Raw genomic sequence first — 20,205 nt, 5'->3', positions numbered from 1 at the left:
GGATGAGGATGTCGAGTGACCATTGATCATCTTTTCCAATGTATAAAGGTCAACCCATAGCCAACCAGCTTGGTGTGTACAGAAGCAAAGATATCCGTGTACTTCTGTAAGAACTGATGCGGGTTAAGATAGGTTTAATCTAGGTAAACCTGTATCAGGTCTCCATGCGTAACAGCGTCTTGAAAACGCACGCCATTTCCCTCAATCTGGATGGAACAGCATGGAGGCCCTATTGCTTTCTGATGACTGTGGATATTAAATTAACCATAGGAGAAGGCTGTCATACACTCTATATGCAGCTATGGCGGACATAAAGTGGAGAGAATCAGCCCTTTATCTAATCAAGTAGGCCTAGATGTCTGAGGGTGGCAGTAATACCAGCTTTACAGGTATTATCACATTACTCAAATTAAAATCATACTTTTGATATGCAAGGAGTCGTTACTTCAGTGTGAAACAAACAAGCATATCATTCATGAAGTGGTTCAAATGATTTTGGAGAGGTCTGCCACTGCACCTCTGTTTAACAAACACTGGGCCGACTTTCGGTTGGCAGGTGATGTTTCACGCTAGAGTAGCACCAAAATCCCACAGCGCCGCAGATCTGCATATGGAACACACCCAGCTGTGCCACTCCAGCCATCTCAGTGCTTTCCGGTTCAGTTTAGACCATGAAAATCCCATGCCGGTGAAGACAGCCTAAACTGGTTTAAGACGAAATTTGAAGCCGCGAGCATTCAGCCTGAGCGCCTTTAACACAGGGTTAACGATGGACTAAATTACTTAGGATGGAGATTTTCGCAACTGCTTGTCTGTGGTGTCAACTTCCTGCTAGTTGCTTGCATCCAGAATGGCTCAACACAGGATTTCTCAATCCCTCTGCATACTGGCAGGCAGGTGTCAATGTAACAGACATGTTGAGGTGCAGCCTATAGGCCACGGCACCGGAGTCTGCACATTCCCAGCTTCATTTCAACATGCAACTTGAAAATGGAATTCTCTAACTCTAAATAGTTTTTAGACTTGATGTGATTCTATAGAAAAAGTTGTTAGATAATGCAAAAGTTATAGGCATTTTGTCAGAGAATATGGGGTCCACTGAACTTCATGTGAAGTGTGTAAGTTCTCGTCCTCTGGCTCCACATCCAGCTGCACCTGATGGCAGTGAGAGTTGGATGCAGTGTGAAAGGGCTCTTTCACGGCCTCCACTCCAGGCCTGCACAAACACACTCTTTGACACTTCACACAGGCTACTGACTCATTCTCATTCCTATCCATCTCTACATAGGAATCTGATTAAGGGAATAAGGGCTTTACTGTGAGTGAGCTAGCGAGTGTGTAGTGTGTAAACTCAACTATACAAAGAACAAGACGAGGTTTCACTCAAAGCCGCAAACATACACACACAAACAAATATGCAGCCTGAATGAGTACAAATCAGTGTTTAATAAATCAAACAGAATTTATGCTTCTCTTTGAGTAACATTGTATTGCAAATATTTCTATACATAAAATAGTATCTCAACAACCAAAAAGCACATGATAGATCTGATATAATATATATTTGTATTTATCAAATGATAAGAAAACAAAGAGTGAACAAGATTAGAGACTGATTGAAAATCGGGCTGTGAAAAGCAAAAGCAAAACTAGAAGACATCATTCATGGCTCTGTCCCAAACCCTAGACCAGCCTCCTCTGTGTTGCGCTTTTTGACAGTGCTGCTATGGACTCCTTCATATAAAACTTCATGATTTGGATGAAAAAGTACACAAGGCGCTAGTTTGGAAGCACTGGGACAGAGCGAATGTGTTTGGCACTAACTCACGGGAGGTATTGGTTCGCTGACTTTTGGCTTCAATGTGCATAAACAAATGAAAACCCAACATGAGTACGTCCTCATTTGGGCTTTAACAAGTATATTCCACATTTCTAAGCATTAGCATTTTTTGTTTTGTTTTTACTCAAATGTAAACTGCAGTGTCATGATACACAGACTGAGGGGAAACCAAGCCAAGCGTTTCCATTTTCCCCAGGACAAGGCACACTGATCGGAAGGGGGTGGAGCTTCCTGTTAGTGACGACGGGAAGTGTAGGATGAAAGGGGCAAGGCACTGCCAGCAGTGTTTGGATACACTCACAGGCAAGAAGACACACACACACACACACTCACTCTCACTCTCTCTCTCTTTGTCGACTCTCTCAAGTTTGTCAGATTGCTAAAATAAGGGGATGCAATGTGACATTAGGCCTACACAGTTTGAGTAACTGCAGTAACCTGCAGAAACAGGATCTGAATCATGTTAAAGCCTTGCATGACAGCAACGTTAACACATGCCTGCAAGCTGTGGCTTATATTTCCTTCCTTTGTCTTGCTGACATTGGACAAAGGAAGTGGTGTGTACATAAAATATGTTACTCAACTATCATTGCTGGCCCTCTGATTACGAGTGTGTTTGTGTGCTTGTTTCAGCTGTGTGTGTTTATAAAGTGTTTGAAGCCTCCAGGAGCAGCTGATGAATGTGTCAGTAGATAATAACTGAGACTGTGGCCCTGAATGAGAGAGTGAGAGAGAGAGAGAGAGAGAGAGAAGAGATCTGAGTTCAAGGGAGGGAATAGCTCAGTTCCAGGGCGTTAGGTTACAAAGGTAGCCTGCTGTTAGCAAGCTAACATCAAGCTAGCCACTGAAACTCAGGTCCATGTACAGAGACATAGCAAGGTTATTTTGGATATTGAGCTGGCTTAATTCATCTTGTCTGCTGGCTTGAGACTGCCGGTCGTTGCTTTTACATGGTGGTGAACTGACTGTGGGCTTGTCTCAGCTTCGCAGCAATCTGGGGTTTGAGGAGAGGGAAAAACTGGTGTAAACACAGAGGAAGAAATTGCTCGAAAGTAGCATTTGGTCACTGATGTCATGCTGTGGGTTCAATATCTTTAACCACTGTGCAGTCATCCCTCAAACAAGTGTGACTGGCTGATATTTACCGTGATAAATGTTAGATTAAATGGCCTTTACCGTCTCATAAAACTTGACTTGCTCCTCCAGGTACAACTGCATGACTCTGTTGTAGTCATAGATACGGTTGCTATGGAAGTGGTTCATCTCAGCTGTGTGGCAGAAAAGGGAGGAAACCCTCTTAGCTTGTCATGTGTCCAGTTCAGTTGACTTTGTAAAACCCACATAAACCTGCAGCAGCTGTGAACAGTCACTCATTCAGAGCAGTAGCTTATTACCTTGTAGTGCATATGACATGATGCTGACTCGTTTAGCCATGGTTACTTTCTCCTGAGGGGAGATTTTACTGGTGGCTACCAGCTTGTCGCCCTCCTTCACTTTCTCTATGGCTGCCTGTAAGAATTATGAAAAAAAGGTCTTCAGTTACCTTCACAATGGACAAAAAACATTTAACTCATCAGAACTCATCAGAACTCAGGAATTTGAAAAGGAGAAAACGGATGTAGTCTCAAACAAAACATGTTTAGCAATTTGTTAAGCATGTTTACATCTAAACTGCTGTCAAACCAATGCCCCCTGAGGAAACTACATTTGAAACTTGAGCTTAAGGTGTAAGAGTAATGCAACACACTGAATTTGAGTTCTAAAGACTCCTTTTTGATTCTTTTGGCATGAAACCTTAAGTACCTTATGGACTCCGATGGTGTCAGGGAAGCATCCAAGAAGGCCCTTGTATTCGTTGTTGGTCTCCATGAGGAAGTGGAGGTCTTTTTTGGGCTGGCAGGTCAATGACACACAAGCAAGACATAAATATAACAGGAAACAACTGTGAGATAGGCAGCCATTTTTCAGAGCACGTTAACAGTCCAAAACAGGGGTACAAATGAAGACGACAAATCCAAAACAGGAAACCAGGCAAGGATCTGAAACTGATAGGAATGACCACAGGGAAACAATACGGAAAATGGATGCAAAATACGGAAAATGGATGCATTTTCACAGGAGTTGACTCTTCAGTAAATTGGCCACAGGTACAGCTTTACACAATCTATCTACAACAACAAAATAGGGAGATTCAAATGTTACAGCACATGGTCTCACTGTAAGACCGTGGATTCAGCCAAGCATCTAGTAAGGCGAGACCCCAAAAAGAGGACCGCTACTCGACTGCATATAAGAACACCAATAAAAGCGCAAAAATCTTTTAGCTTCATTAACTACTGAATTAACAACTGGGCATTACTATAGTCACTTTGACTTTCTCCCTTATTTGTCATAGGAATGCAGCGTGCAGTCTCTATTGTTTTCTTTCTGAATACATGTCTGAATACATTGACTCTGTCTCTAGAATGATGCACTCCATCACCAAACTGTATCCATGGGTATTGCTAATCTCAAGCCAAAAATTCTAGAGCACCATTGTCAAAAGAAAAGCTATAAAAAAAAAAGGGGGGGTGGGGGGGTGGTGGTGGTGGGGATTAGCGTCTGCAGCAGCACATGCTTACCAGATGAATCCTCCCTGTGAATGCTGCTGGGATAGCAAAAACAGGGCCCAGGTTTGATTTCATCACACACCACAAAGATCAGATTACAAAGATAGGCCAGAAAAAGCCACAGTCGAACAGAAACTCAAAGCTCGCTTTAAGGAAACATGACTGTGATCTGTTTGAAATAGCCTTGCCACCTCTTTGACCTCTTCCCTCAAAGAAAACAAAAGCTTCACTGGCCATTATAGAAGGTAACACAAGGTCACAATTAGGACATAAACACTGCAAGGATGGAGTAGTTCAGGAAATGTCCAGTGACATTCAGGAGGTGACATAATGCATTAGGGTGAGGAGGGCCAGAGAGAGTGAATACAAAGCAGTGACGACGTTGATAAAGGAGCTGGAAATAGATCAAGAACTCTGAGACATTAGGAAGTGGAACAGCAGGACAGGACAGGATGCTACCCCCTCCCTTCGGAAAAGCATCACTGCAAGGCCTAACCAATAAAAAAAAAAAAAACAATAAACCCAAGACTTGGGTCTTTGGTGAAAAAGAATGATCGTCACACAGTTCTTGGGTTTTAGATGATCATATCCGTGCTAGGAAAGAATTTGAAGACAGAAGCATGGACATACCTGCTCTGCCACCATCTGAGCGATCTCTTCGTAGGTTTTTCCTGCTGCTGTCATGGCATCAGTCAGGGTGGATTCTCCTACAGCAGCAATGGGTTAGATATGTGTATGTGATCAACACTTTCCTTTAAGGTTTTACAATTCTTTCTACTTGTGCTATGATTCTTACAGGTGATTACATCTGTGAGGGATTCTACACTTATCTGCCAATAAAATTCCCAAACTTTCCCACAACTTGTTAAAAACCATGTATCCAACTTCCATGACTGTATTTCTGTGTGTAATGAGAAAAGCAAACATTTACAATTAGGGGTGGAATTGCAAGACAAATTCAATAGCAGTCATGGTTCTTCCTACTCAGGTTCTTGCACGACTTGTCCAGATTACCATATCATTATTAAAAATTTCCATGACTCTTCAAAAACTTAAGAGCTATCTCATGATTTCCCAAGACATGTCCAGGCCTGGAAAAAAAAAACATTATGAAATTTTCATGACTGCAGAAACGCTGAGTTTCGCTGAGAATGGGCAGCATAAAATACATTAATAAGGTTTAGAAACAGGAATTAATGACTTACAGTCACCATTGGTAAATTCTGCAAAGATCTACAATGATGAACTTGAATAAAGGAATATGGGATACAGACAAGCTGTCCTTCGTCTATGATGGATTTTTTTGCCTGGTATGTTTGCATAGTCTACTGTAACGTCCTTGCTGATTTATTTTTAGGGGTTGACACTGAAACCTGATAACTGATGTTTCTGTTATATATTGTTTTCATTTTTCTCTATTTAATGCCATTGTAGCTTTTTTTTTCAGTGGATTAACTTTTGGCTAGTAAACTGTGAAATAACAAATATAAAACATCAAACAACAAAACAGCACCAGAAACATAATGCAAATCACCAGATTTTACATAATGCTTGCATAATATTTTAGGACAAAAATTTCTTTTCACAGAGGTTCTGGCTATCAGTTGTTTGTAGGTGTGATAAGAGGCTACAATATAAATTGTAATACCCACTGGATAGATGAAAGTGATGAGCGTTTGCACCTGGAAAGTAGAGATTTTGCAAGCCTAAAACCCCCAAAACAAAGCTTTTATCATGCTCTACTGTTCATCGTCATACCTTGATAGCCACTGCTGTTGAATACAGAGGACAGGTTCTGAAAGGCTTTGCCGATTCTCTGGTACTCTTTTGGCAAAGCTGTGGAGGGGTGAAAACGTAAAACAATAGGTACATGCATGCATGTATGCACACACATTCACATAAACATAATCAAAAAGGGAATGGATTTTATTGAGTTGACAAAACAGAGACTCAGCACAACGGATTACACTTTCATATAAATAGTAATTACAGTACAAAGTCAAGGTGCGTTCGCTCTGTGGGAAAGCATTTTTAAAGCTCGAGTGTTTTTACGTACGGCCTGTACATCTCTTCCAGTGCTCCTGGCCCACTGTGAGGATTTCCTTTACCCCATCATCCATGGCTCTGGTAAACCTGCTGAACTGCTCACATTTCTGTTCCCTGTGGAGAGGAGGAGCACTATTAACTTTGACCCTCTGTGAGCCACAGTTTGTACTGGTTTGCAATTTTAAGTGGTTTAGAGCAAAATGTGATCCAACTCACACTTCTATAGGGTCCAGGTCTGGAGCCTCAGGCTCTATAGTGGAGAAGATCATCACTCCCACTGTCTCGTCCTTCTCTGCTTTTCTCTTCCCCGTCTTCCAGTCCTGAGCGTGTCAATAACTCATATTATTAACTAACAACAACAACAAATCTAAATGAAAGTAGTGGCAGATAAACATCTTAGTCGTTCAGTACTCCTAGATGAGTGGCCTTTATGCAGTTTTTTGATGCTTACTACAATACAGTAAGCTTCACATTACAGTAACTGTCAATCAGGATATTCCCCAAACTCATTCCCCAAATTCATGTAATGGGAGCAGGGTGGCAAACAGGCACACACCACTTGCCAAATGCAGGTAAATATTTACACTGGTGGTTAGTTTTTTTTAGTACACCAGACATAGATTAGAATAACATAGAACAGTCTGTAGTTCTGTGGAAACACTGAAACAGTGTGAAATGGCCTGATGAAGCCACAAACACAGCAAACAATGAATACAAATCAGAGACAACTCAGGAAATTAGATTATTTAATGAAAAGCGGTGAAAGGATAAGAGGGGAAAGAAAACATTACAGTGTAGTGTTCACTTTGACGAATTTATGTCTCAGATAAGGGCAAGTTAAATGAATTTGTAATGGGGAAAAAATTACACTGGAAGCAAATAATCCTTTGAAACTTGGGTAAATTCATTTGATTTCTTTGAAAAACATGGGGGAAAAGGGCAAATTAGGAATAAATATTCTGAACAAAATGTACAGTGGATAAAATGGTCTGTGTTGTAGTGAATGGGCACAAAAACTGGCCATGGTAAACAATTATTGAAAAAAGAAAAAATGCTGGTGGTGCAGAAGTCAAGGGGCATAGCACACCTTCTCATCCTTGTAGGTGAGGAAGAGCTGGAATACGTCACTGTTGGAGACAACCGGGTGCCTGCACATCCTGGTCATCCAGCCCTGCAACCGCTCCATACGCATCTTAATAAACTCTTCTTCAAAACGCCCTGAAACAGAAGAGGAGGGGAGAAAGGGACAAAAAAGCAAAAAAATTAAACAGGGGAAAGAAGACAAGGGCAAAAAGAGCACGTGACAAAATGAAAAAGAGAGATGTAACTTGGGTGTTCTCTTAAGCACCTTAATCTCCCTCCAGCCAAACTGGAGTGGCCCATATTGGTGGAAGACAGACTTACCTGTCACCTGCTTGTCTGGTAAAGAGGGGATAGGGATGGCCGACCCAAATTTATCCAGGAGCCTCTCATACAACCAATCAAAGTGCTTGTATCTGTGATTGACTGGTCTGTTTGTGGTCTGCAAAAAGATAACATGGAGTTACATACACTACAATTTGCAAAGTGGTCATATAGAGAATGTCATTATTTTTTACTATGCTGTATCATGTTTGTTTTATGACATATGGGAACACAGGATGCCATAGTTTCTCATTTTGATTCACATGGATTCTAATGGTGCAATCACACCACACTTACTTTTCCATTATGACTCATTATGACTTTTTTTTTTTTTTTTGGTATTTTTGTATTTTGTTCATTTAGGTTCTATTACAAGAAAGTCCGAGCTTGTAAACAATGTCACACAGACTCACAGGTTGCAATTTTATTGGAGTTTTGGTAAGCTGTCATCCTGCAACCTTAGAGATTTTGGAGCCATCCTGTAGTTGTGTTCATTTGGTGCACACTCAATTTTTCACCTTCCAAATGAACCAAGTCAATTGAGTTTAAAGTTCAAATAAATGCTCTAGCCATGCCTGGTGTGAATGTACCCTAAACCATTCTATTGATATATCAAGGTTCATGGCACTATAATGTGAAAAAGGTTCATACATGCAAGCTAGCACTGGTATAAAAATTCTGCTGGATGCTTACGCTGGGTGTGATTTGGTACTCGATGTAGCTCTTCAGACCATACATCTTGGAGCCCTTCTTAGGGTCAGCAACCACGCAGTCCAACTGGGTTTCTGGATAGGACCACACAGGACCAACTTCCCCCATCTGAGCATAGAGGCATTTGATTTAGAAAACTGCCACTCTACATTTTTTGGTACAGAACAAGAAACCAAGCAGGCCAGACACACAGCTTGATGTGAAAGCATATTAACACTGTAATAGTGCTACATACATGCAGGGCATCATGTACACAATAAAGTACCTGACAAGCAAAGAAAAGTCTGTCTAACTCTGCCTGTGTCTCTCATCAAGAGGGAGAGCCACAATATGACATAGAACAGGGACATGATTTATTTTGTTGTTATGTTATAGTGTGATACATGTACTTTGGTCAGGTACATTAAACTACCTCTAGTATACTACTACTGTACAAGTACTAAAGATATCTGATAACTCTATATACATGTTTAGAATCTACATTGATATAATCAAATAGCATACATAGATTGGTAGCTTGTCTTTGCCTTTAACAAGCTGCTTGCATAGGAGGTAGAGCTCTGGACCAGACTTGGAGAAACCAGGGAATCTGCTCAAAGAGAATCAACAACAGTTTTTAGACAAACAGATGATTTGTGCTTGCCTGGTACTAACTGGACTGACTCTTTAAAGGAACACTTCACCTAAAAGCTACAGACGTTTTGTATCATTTACTAATTTCAAATTGTCTTGAATGTCCAATATAAACTGTTTTAATACCATGCCTCACTGAGAATGAAGGTTCAACAAACTGTGGCTGTTTCTGTTAGAAAGGAGTTGAATGGTGACTTCGACAACTGGCAGCAAAAAGGATATGAACATTTGTGCCGGCCAGTTGTGCTCATGCATAAAGCATTTTCTGAAAGTGATTTACTGATAACCTTTTTTTTTTTTTTTTTTTGCAAAAGTATGTTGGTTTGAGATCTACTAAACATAGCAATGGACTGTGCAGTATGAAGAATTTGAGAATATAAAACATACATTTCCATATCATTTTCACTGCTGTTAAAAAACTTGCAACTCCATTGTAACAGAATCATTTGACGTTTTTGGGCCTTCATTCTTCAAGAGGCATGCATTTAAAACATTTTCCATCCCATATCCAAGACAACTTGAGGCGCAAGTACATGATACAACATATATCGTTTTTGGGTTGAGTATTCCTTTGATAGCTACAGTGATCCCTTCTGATGAGGACAGTGTTGTGGTAGCATGTTTTTTTCTGATTTCTCTGGTCATTTAGTGATTTGAGCCCACCCCATGTCTGCAATGTGTAGTCACTTTACAACACATTAAAAAAAAAAAAAAAAAAAAAAAACTTTTTAATCAAAATGTATGGCTTGGTCCAAACAATAAATATTAATCTTTATGTTCACCATAACATTGTTATTTAGATAAATCCCAGGTGCTTAGCAACTGAAAACAACCTCTTGCCAAGCCTCATCTGAGTGACATAATTGGAAACTTCCAATGAAAGCATATTGCTAAGCAGCCTTTTGGCTTTCTGGACCATTTGGAGACCATCTAGCCAGCATATCTTCCAGCAACATCTAATTCAGCTGCTGCTGGAAGGTATGCTGGCTAGATTAGCTAAATAGGTGTGACTGCTTAACTAATTCTTACTTGTTGAGGGAGATTTTCATGGAAGAGCCGTGAGCTCCGCCTCTCTGCATGGCTCCACTCTCTCCAGACTCTGACTCAGCGTAACCTCCAGAGGACTTAACATCATCCCACTCATCATCCCACTCATCGTCTTCTGCTCCTAGAGTCACATGCATGAACACTGGTTGTAATTTCCTAGTCAGCAGGCACAGTAAGCAGCAATTCTGTACAATCCCACAATGCTCTCAGTAACCAACAGTTGTTTTTAACACAAGACGATGACTGTGGGAGTTGCATGCAAATTTATACCCAAGTAAACTTCATTCTACTAAATAGATACTACTCAAAAAAGGGTAAACATGATAAATAGAACACCTTCAAGAACACCACATTTTCTCTACAGCTGTACCACACTGAAGTTTGATAGAATGGAATAGTACTATAGGATGTGGGGCAAAAATTACAATGGTCCAACTCAGACTCTAAAAAGCAGGTCTTGTGGTCAAGCAAACAGAAAATATATATCTCTACACATACACACCAGGCAAATTAGCATAACCACATTTCTTCAGCACGTCTGTTGATAGACATCCATAAAACTTAATAAAGCCCATCCAATAAAAAAGACTCATGATCCTCTAAATCCAGGATAAAAACATTAGTCTATTACGAGCTAAACTAAGTAACAGTGTTAATATTAAGACACAATGAAAGTGGTTCACACACACATGCCTTTAGGTGTACAAATAATTTCCTTCAAGTCCATGCTGGAAACTCTTAGCCTTTTATTTAAAGTCAACACTCAAAGCACTTAGGAAAATGTTCCCACCAGGCGATGCATGCCGTACCTGTGCAATCGATAAGGTAAGGATATGGATAAATATCTTTAAAAAGAGGAACAAGAGAGGAAAAGCTATGTTAATTCTTCTCCTTGTCATTTATTCCTTCGGTCTCCTTTTAAAATAACAACTCCCTCATGGAGCAGAAGAACTGAGAAAGACGCCAAGTAATAGGTTGAGTCATCCATGAGGCCAACTTTTCCATTTTCTGGTGAAAACAAAATCATGACCCAATGGTGGTGTCCAGATACTGGATCGTCTCTATGGTAAATTTCTAAGAGACCATTTTCCAGGGACAGAGGACTGAGCAGAGCCACATCTGGTAGTTTGGGTCAGATTAGAGCCTGTGCCAGCTTAAGTCACTTTGACTCTCAGCAGACCTGGGCTAAATAGTATTTGCAAATATTGAACATTGAATTTAACTGCTTAGAGTGCCAAATGGGTGGGGTTTACACCATAGCGACATTTAACAGAATGAATGATTGAAGTCTTTCATATCCCCGAGGGGCAATTTGATTTACTTATAACAGATGTTACAAGTCAGACAAAAGTATTCTGACTTAATTTTCAAACCTTTTCTGTTATTGTCTAATTTTCTGGCATTTGACATATTGTTCTATGATAGAAATCCCACCTGTCTGTACTCCAAGAAGGTCAAACTAAGAACTTAATCCACATCTGGCTTACAATTCTTACTAACAAACATCACTGAAACACATGGAAAATGCAAACATTTTATTTCAACTGAGATGAAAACAAGTTAGATGCCCTCTGTCTCGCTATCACACAAAGAAGTCACTTTTATCCATCTTGCACACGTTGCTCTTTTCAAACATCTTTAATTTTAGTTTTTTACTACAACACAGACCCTTTTATCCAAATGCCTGGGGAATGAGTTGTGGTCAGGGGAATCAAACATTTACGCATACACAGGATGTGAATGGACGTAGCAGGACGTAACACTCTTTATGTATTCCACAATAGTTCAGGCAAAGGATCCCTGCAGAAGGCCAGTTCAGATGTTAAATCCTACCAATACAACCATTTACATTACCGTGGCACAGCACTGACTCTGGGGATGGGCAAAAGACAGTCAGTGTGACTGAATATGATGGACAAGCAGATAACTTACCTGCTATTATGATAGTGATATAATGTTGTTATATTGCTTTAATATAGGGGACATTAATATATTGAAATGTATTTATATTTAAAGCAGCTTTCCACAATTATTATAAAATTGCTGTGATCAGGCAACTTTGATGTTAACAAACTAATGAGACAACAGAACTTGCCTTGCAGAAACCAGCTGACAATAAGGCCATTTATGTAAGACAATTAAACCACACTGTGTGTTACTACTCGCTCCTGCTACTGCTAATTGTAGTTTTGATCATCCACAAGAACCAAGCACTGATGGTACACACCCAGAAGTGAGAAACTGCTGGAGTTCATATTTGAGACAAGGTCACAGGATGCATTTTCTATATATTGACAAATAGGTAACTTTCTAGTATTTTCCAACAAATATATTTGATCTATTTATTTTTACCTGGGCCCTGGTAAGCCTGAGGGTGGCCCTGTGCTGCAGAGCTCCAGGGGTCAGCCGCCGCACTCTTCCCCGTCTGGGTTCCCTCTGGCTTGGACGCCCAGTTGTTGGATGAGCCCCCCGTGGCATCTGTGTTCCACACCGACCAGGGATCATTACCATTACTGGCCTAAGAGAGGGAGGATACAGTGTGCAGAGAGAGCAAGGATACAGTGGGCAAGTGGACAGAGAGGAGAGGGAAAGGGAGACGGAGAGGGAGAGAGAAAGATCGAGAAAAAGAGAGCAAGAATGAGAGAGAGCGAGAGGAAGGGCGTGTGTAGACTGACAATTGTCTTAAAAATGTCCCTTTTCAAAGACAGGATTCCAAATTGGCCTGTAACAGGGAATCTGCAAATATTATAATAAATCAACTCAACACAGTACCTGTGTTACTGAGCACCCCAATTTACAAAGAAAAACAACAACAAAAAATACTATTTCCATTGCCACATTGTTCACATCAGGCTGCAATCATTTTTTTAACATAGTGTTTGGGTGAAATGGATCTCGTGTTGTGCAATTTAATCAACAGGCCCAATTTCTGGCCTAAAAACATAAATTTCACATTTCATTTCAAATCTTATGCACCTCAAATCAAAAAAAGTTGTGCATTTGCTAAAAATATTGAAAATACTGAAAATCTGATTCTATAGACTAGATTGCAAATCACACTGAGATATTGAAATGAACAGTCTATGGTATGAAATCCTGCTCGACACAAGTGGAACCTTTGAAGTAAAACTTCAAACAAAAGCACACCATGCTTATAACCACACATGCACACACCACTCTTCTCCACACACATACACACAAAACTATGTTTACAGTACCTGAGGCCAGAAAATACATCATGCCATGCACACAAGGCACAAACCAAAAAAAACAAAAAAAAACAAACCCTGCATGTATACAACATACATATGTATGCATGACCTGGTCTCTCTGTAGGATGAGATTAGCTTTAGGCTGAACATTAAGCAATCTCAACAAAGCATTAAAGCATGAATTGGAGGGCTGCAGAGGAAAGATACTAAATTCATTGCTTGCATTACAAGATACATTACATACAAATATACAAATGAAAAAGTAATTTCCCAGAAAGGTACTGCAGTGATATACATAAAGCTGCAGTGATGAAGCAAACCTTTCCATCAGGTTTCCTGGATTTAGCAGCACCTTTAAGGTTACTTGACTATATTGTATCCAAGCCTGCATAATGAAGATTATAAAACAATGACACACATGGGATTCTGATCATTGTCTGTAGTAAATGCTTGTGCTCATGACAAATTTAATGATTTGATAGTGTGATTCTTCAGCTGTATGTGATATGTGAGGATCATCAACTTTAATCTATAAGGCTGTTTGGTTTCACTGTGAGGGGGTCAGCTGGTGCTGTGTGGGAGTGTGTGAGTAGCACTGAAGAAATGGGGGTCATGCTTTCTGCAAGGGGTGGGGGGGTGGGGGGTGGGGGGTGGGGGGTGGGGGTGCAATGGCAGACCGATTGGAGGGGAGGTGGGGAATGGGGAGCAAAGGAAGGGAAAGGAGGGTTCATGCCCCTGACCATCCCTCTCTATGTGGCGGTTACCTCATGAGGGGACGGGAGGTAGGGGGACACTGGGGTGTCGGGGGTGTCCGGCTGGGGACTCAAGTCCCCAGTGTCAACCTTGAGGGAAAAGAAGGTGACATCATCACAAAGCGCCTGTAGTGAAGCTTTACACCCAGGAGGAGCAAGTGATGCCATGTGTAGCTGTGTGTACTGTGTGTGTGTGTGTGTATGAGAGAGGTGGACAGAGACAAACAGAGAGCATGAGGGAGATGGTGACAGACAGATACAATTTCCTGCCTCGACTTGGTGCACTGAAATTTCTCTTGTTCCACCACACTCACTTCTATGGAACTTTCTAGCCACTAACTGAAACAGATTTCAATGGTGTCGTTTCCTCTCTCTACTATTTTACTACATGTAAAGCTTGTGTCGGTTATAAATGACCTGACCATGCAGAAATATCCTCTATGGCAGATGGTGTCACTTCTGCATCTGTGAGGTCCCCTCAGTGCTAAAAGAAGTCAGTAAAACTCTGAGGTCATCCCCCGCTTCTGCTTTTCACACATTTGTTTTTTTCTCACCAGCAACACTGCTCCATGACACGAACCTTGAGGGTGGAAGGCAGCAGTGCATAAGCAATGTGTTAAAATGGGGAAGGGAGGTGACAGGGTGAGGAGACAAGCAGGGTGCACTATGCATGGTGCTGTAGGTTTTATGTTCAGGCATGTGCCAACATATTATTAAAATTTCATTATGTACAAGTGCCGCATCCAAACCAGAGGAGCTGCCTTTTTTCTTTTTGATAAAGGTCAAATCTGTGACAAAAATAGCATTATAAATGAACTATTGTGGTGCTACAGAGATTCTCTGGCCTATGAATTATATTCTAAAAGACATTCTTCATGTTGCAATGTGTGTCAAAATAATTTCAATGACTTTTTTTTACTATAACAAAAATAATTGTTAGCTGTTTATGTTTCTGCAAGATTAACAACAACAACAATAATGATAATAATAACAACAACAACAACAATAATAATAATAATATCCGAAGAAAAGGAAGCTGTTCGACACGCTGCTGACATATTGCTGTTGAAACAGCGGACATTGTCTGCTGATTTAGATAAACCAAAGCAACAACTGCACTTGATATTATGATTTTAGCTCACAACACAGCCAACTGAACGTGATAACAAGTTTGATATGGAAATGTATAGACTTAATTTTGATGGATGTACAGATTTAATTTGAACCCAGTGTGCATGCAGGTGTGCCTTGTGTTACCTGGTTTTGTGGAGGTGCTGATGTGGGGGCGAAGGCATCAAAGAAGGACAAATCAGGAGGTGCTGCATTTCCTACACTTGGAGCAGCTGTTGTGGTTCCTGGTCCTGAGAATGACGGAAACGCCTTGCTGAGCTAGAGGTGGCGTGACGAGAGACAGAGAAAACAGTCCCGTCAGTGCGACAAAAACAGATATTCCAGCGTGATCTAATGGCTTTTAAAGGCACATTCCTCCAGGGCAAGGTGATCATGTGTCTTTGGCATGCACTGGCTTTGAATTTGGGTTTCTCACTTTCTCAGTTTAGACAGAACTGGCTGCTAATGCTGACATTTTTATCATCACATTTACTTCAAAGATGAAAACACCACGATATCTAAGCCCCTTTCCAAGTTTTGCAGGTCAACACCCCTACACAGGCCTATTTTTCCAGCTCTTCTTCATATCAATACACAGTACATAAATAGAAACCAGGGGCTTGAGAAACAGCCTGTGTCCTGTTTTTCATTTAAAAAAAAAAAAAAAAAAAAAAAAGGCCATGAGCAGCAAGTGGTGATCAGTCGTCAGTGGGGATATTATGATTTGGAGACAGAATCAAAACAGCTGGCGGGGTAACTATGGGTCAAAGACACATAGACAAGCCTCTCTGCATATAGTGAACACTATACACAGACATAGACAATATTAACGTCACTCTGTTCCTCCACTGCACACACACACACACACACACACACACACAAACACGCACACACACACGCGCTCCACATTGTTAGCATGTGCTGTTGTGCTCAGTAATGTTTGGAGTGGGACTAAACTGTTTAACAGATCTGACTGTCTTTACGTTTAGCTGAGGCCTCTCTTTCTCTAAATGGCTACAGAGTGAATCACTATCACCAGGATGAAGTAACAGTTCCTGGACCAACAAGGACAGATGGACGGACACACACACACACACACACACACACACACACACTCACACATAAACACACATATTCAGCAGAATTGTAGAGGAGGCACATCCTGTTGTGATTTTAGGTTCAGGGAGAAGAGAGTTCTGCACGTTCTGCAGTGAGAGCAGAGGCACACCCTTAAATTGACGAATCAGTATCAGACAGAAGTCTAAGGAGCTGGACAGTTTACATGTACTCTGACCTAGATAGCAGATGTTGTACATCTTGACCTCAGTGCAGACGAATAGGAGGCTGCTTTGTTTTATTTTTGCCGGAAAAGTTAATTTCTTTCAAACATCTGAAACATGTGTCAAGCTCCGAAACTCCTGCTCGTGTGAAATCAAATTCCTACATGCCAGGCGGTTCACTCCCTCACCTCGATGTAGTCCTCTGGCACCAGTCCAACTTCCCCTCTGGAATTCTGTGCTTCGATCCAGCCGCCTCCAATATGCTGAAACACAGTGAGAAGCAGCACAGTGTGCCAGACAGTATGAATGACTGGGATTGGCTGTGGGCGACACAAGTAGGTCTCTGCGCCAATACTTCTGGGACAAACTGCTATACATACAATTTACTTGACAGAAAAAAAAGAATGTCTGCTTTCCTGAAAAGTCCTGATTCGGCAGAAGGCAGATTTCCATTAGGAAACCATGCAAGTCAGAACGGTCAGTGAGTTTAAGAGTCACAGTGACCTTTGAACTGTTTACAACTGCCAGTGGTGTAATGACATCATGTTTCCTCTCTCTCTCTATCTTTGTCCATTACTTTCTCTGTCTATGTTACTAGCAGACATCAAGCTAATTTACACTGAGACTGTGACAGTTTTACAAATGAGCTACACAAACAGTAGACACATTTTAAAAGACTACATTAGAGGAAGTTGTCTGCTCTACTAAAGTTCTGTGGCAAAAGGATTTACGGTGTGTAAAACTAATACCATAACCCCTGACTGGTTAAATAGATTATCGTGCACCTATGAAAAATCTCTGCACAGTGAAAACTTTTAAGTAGCCACTGACAGTTAATAAATCTAGGCCTAAAACACATCATTTATGATATAAAATTCAACAAGAACTAGCTACTACTGTGGAAAATATAAATTAAATTTATCTGAAAATAATCAAATGTGAAAAAAGACAACAACTGTAGATGGTAAAAATAAAATGACTGGCAGTACATAATTCACTGATGCAAACTGCACTCTGGATGCAGTGGGACCCTGAGTCTAATGTCCAGTGTTGGTAGATGGTGCTGAGGTGTAGTGTGATGCGGCTCTACCTGGTTGGTGATGGTGATTGTCTCGCCTTCTTTCACCGTCAACTCGTTGTTTCCAGGCTCAGCGGTGAAGTCATACAAAACCTGTGCCTACAGTAGAGAGATAACCCAATCAGGGGATGACACACAAGGATGGAAAAGGAAAGAGCGCTCACTTAAGATTTAATGAGCACTTTCTGTTGACAAATGTACACACCACGCACACTACAAGGAGCATGTGCACATACACAAACACAGCAAATAGCAGCCTTGATGTCTCACGCTTGAATAACATGAAACAGGCCAAACTAGTTGTTCTGGACCTGTTATGCTGACTCAAATTAGGCCTGGTGTACACCAAAAACAAGAGTTAAGCCATACCTGTAGCTTTACCTGGTTTTGTTTCATTACTTGGGCCTCAAGTTCTTCTCAAAGTGACCCACATCTATAATCTGCCCTTCCCTCTGGGCACAAGAGGAGCACGCCCACAAACACACATATATACCCATACACAAAACTATTCTGAATATGCCTTTCACAATATCCTGGTTTTGAGCAGAGAGAGAGTTGCTTTGTCAACTGGACTCTGCACCTGTGCTTGTTAAACTGCTTTATTGTTGTATCTTTATGTTGCACTACTATGTCTTCACTGGGTCTACTTCGCAAAAGAGATTCAGAATCTCAAGTGGGCTACCTGGTTAAATAAATTAGACTGAATAAATAAAAGAGTACATCAGGAACATATGAATCCAAAATATAAGATTATTTTGTGCAGCTAATTATGTTTTTTATGTACATTTGACATCAAAACATCAGATCCAAGACATGGCGTTTCAAAGTGTTACATTAATTCTGTGGTTTATAAGTTGCTGTGAACCTGAAGGGGTTTCATCCTCCCTCAGCCTCATTCTTATCATGAGGAAACAATGTGGTGTGCCCTCCCATTTGGAACTGCAGAATCTGCCTTTAAATATTACTATTCATATACTTTCTGATTACCACTTGTTGGCATTGACTGAAGGTGAGGAGTAGGCATACTCAAAACAGTGTAGAATTCACAGTGCTATGCTAACTACCATGTTCATTAACCAGAGAGGGGGAATGCAAACCTATTAGCTGCTTCTCAGATTCAAGATCTGTTTTGGCGTTAGCCTGACAGCTCCCTGGGGTCAAGGAAGAGGACAGTTTCCAAACATGAGCTAAACAAGTTAAGGGGAAATTCAAAATCTTAGTGAGCACAGCTTTGGTTACTCTGGCCTAAGTTCTGCTGACTCTGTTAGTATATGCATGTACTGCAAGCCCTTTTGTCTTGTTAGGCTGTGGGACTCCAAAATTAACCAAACTGGATGGATGACCTGCAGCTTCAAGCTGACTGAGAATCTGTACAGACAGCTGACACGTATTTAAAGTTATTTAATGTTACCTTTTAATGGCGTGAGATCTGGAACTACAAAAAGTGAAGACAGAATCCAAAATCACTCACCAAGCTATTTTCAGCCCTGATCTGACACCAGTAACAACCACAACAATAATGACAAAAACACCGGGACAATAATCACCCCCTGGCACGACTGCACACAGGAACATACACATACAAACGCGTAAACACCACTAAGACTACATTTCCCAGCATTCCGCGGGGTAGACATGACCCGCACTGGAAAGGTAGTAAAATGTCACAAGACACTTTCTTAATGAGACACTTTTTCCATGTATAGGCAAAACATATTCATTTCGCAGTAAATACATGCAGCAACGTTGTCAATGCCTGTCACACATATATAACGCGAACTATTCAAAGGTTTTCGCCTCTTTTAATGCAGAGCTTGCCAAGTAAAGATTTTGCCATTAATACGAGAAACTACAACTGCTCCTCTGTGCCTCAACCAGCCCGCAGCCCGCATTTTTCCCCTAACACACACACACGCCAAGAAACTTAGGAGACAACGAAAACGTGTCGGACGTTAAAACATTTTTTAAAAAGTTGCTCAGCCTACCTTGTTTGCCATTGTCGGAGCGTTGATAAATCATTACAAAACAGGCCCTGCGCTTTTCAGGATTTCAACGCCTCAGCTGGACATTTTCCTCCCGCTGCTTTTAACTTCGGTGACGAAATACAAGCTAATTCCTCCCGACGAGAGCCGCAGTACGACCCGCACTAATACATTACTAAATACCGTTTGCCCTTTAACCTCGAAACTGGGAGAGACGGAGGCAAATAGTTCTGTACGGCAGCTCAGTTTGAACGGCGGAGTGAGAGAAGTGAGAGCTGCTGACAGCGCGGAGGGAGTGACCAGCACCGGGGAGGGAAACCGGAAAGGTAGCCTCCGTCCTGTGGCCCTCCGGGCCGTCAAGAGTTAATACACAAATAACTTCACTATTATTATTATTATTATTATTATTATTATTATTATTATTATTGTTATTATTATTATTATTATTATTATTATTATTATTATTAGGTTAACAATAAAAAAAGAAAAGCATTTAAAGAC

At 40.9% G+C, this 20,205-nt stretch overlaps 1 protein-coding gene across 2 annotated transcripts; it reads right to left on the bottom strand.

Moving 5' to 3' along the window:
- Positions 1-1,426: 1,426 nt before the first annotated feature.
- Positions 1,427-20,009, bottom strand: snx9b (sorting nexin 9b). Of its 2 annotated transcripts, XM_030047476.1 has the most exons (19): positions 19,708-20,009; positions 17,735-17,821; positions 16,833-16,907; positions 15,512-15,643; positions 14,267-14,344; positions 12,643-12,808; positions 10,273-10,411; positions 9,115-9,199; positions 8,593-8,718; positions 7,900-8,017; positions 7,583-7,713; positions 6,712-6,815; positions 6,506-6,609; positions 6,208-6,285; positions 5,080-5,156; positions 3,644-3,733; positions 3,235-3,349; positions 3,017-3,108; positions 1,427-2,834 (listed from the first exon to the last, which is right to left on the bottom strand). In XM_030047476.1, exons 1-19 carry the CDS (start codon positions 19,717-19,719, stop codon positions 2,787-2,789), a joined length of 1,857 nt encoding a protein of 618 aa, XP_029903336.1. In that variant the 5' UTR covers positions 19,720-20,009; the 3' UTR covers positions 1,427-2,786. The 2 variants fall into 2 exon arrangements, with proteins under 2 accessions (XP_029903336.1, XP_029903335.1); XM_030047475.1 differs by lacking the exon at positions 14,267-14,344 and having other exon boundaries at positions 19,708-20,008.
- Positions 20,010-20,205: the final 196 nt, after the last annotated feature.

The sequence above is a fragment of the Myripristis murdjan genome, chromosome 24 (assembly GCF_902150065.1).
Source record: "Myripristis murdjan chromosome 24, fMyrMur1.1, whole genome shotgun sequence".
Taxonomy (NCBI): Eukaryota; Metazoa; Chordata; class Actinopteri; order Holocentriformes; family Holocentridae; genus Myripristis; species Myripristis murdjan.
The sequence above is the reverse complement of the archived record's forward strand: the minus strand, read 5'-3'. Positions and strand labels throughout refer to the sequence as shown.

What these genes read in the sequence shown, in the direction of transcription:
- snx9b (XM_030047476.1), bottom strand. An exon ending in CAGCACCTCCACAAAACCAG is followed by an intron (nt 14,345 to 15,511) that starts GTAACACAAGGC and finishes TTTTCCCTCAAG; the next exon opens with GTTGACACTGGGGACTTGAG. An exon ending in ACCTCCCGTCCCCTCATGAG is followed by an intron (nt 12,809 to 14,266) that starts GTAACCGCCACA and finishes TCCCTCTCTTAG; the next exon opens with GCCAGTAATGGTAATGATCC.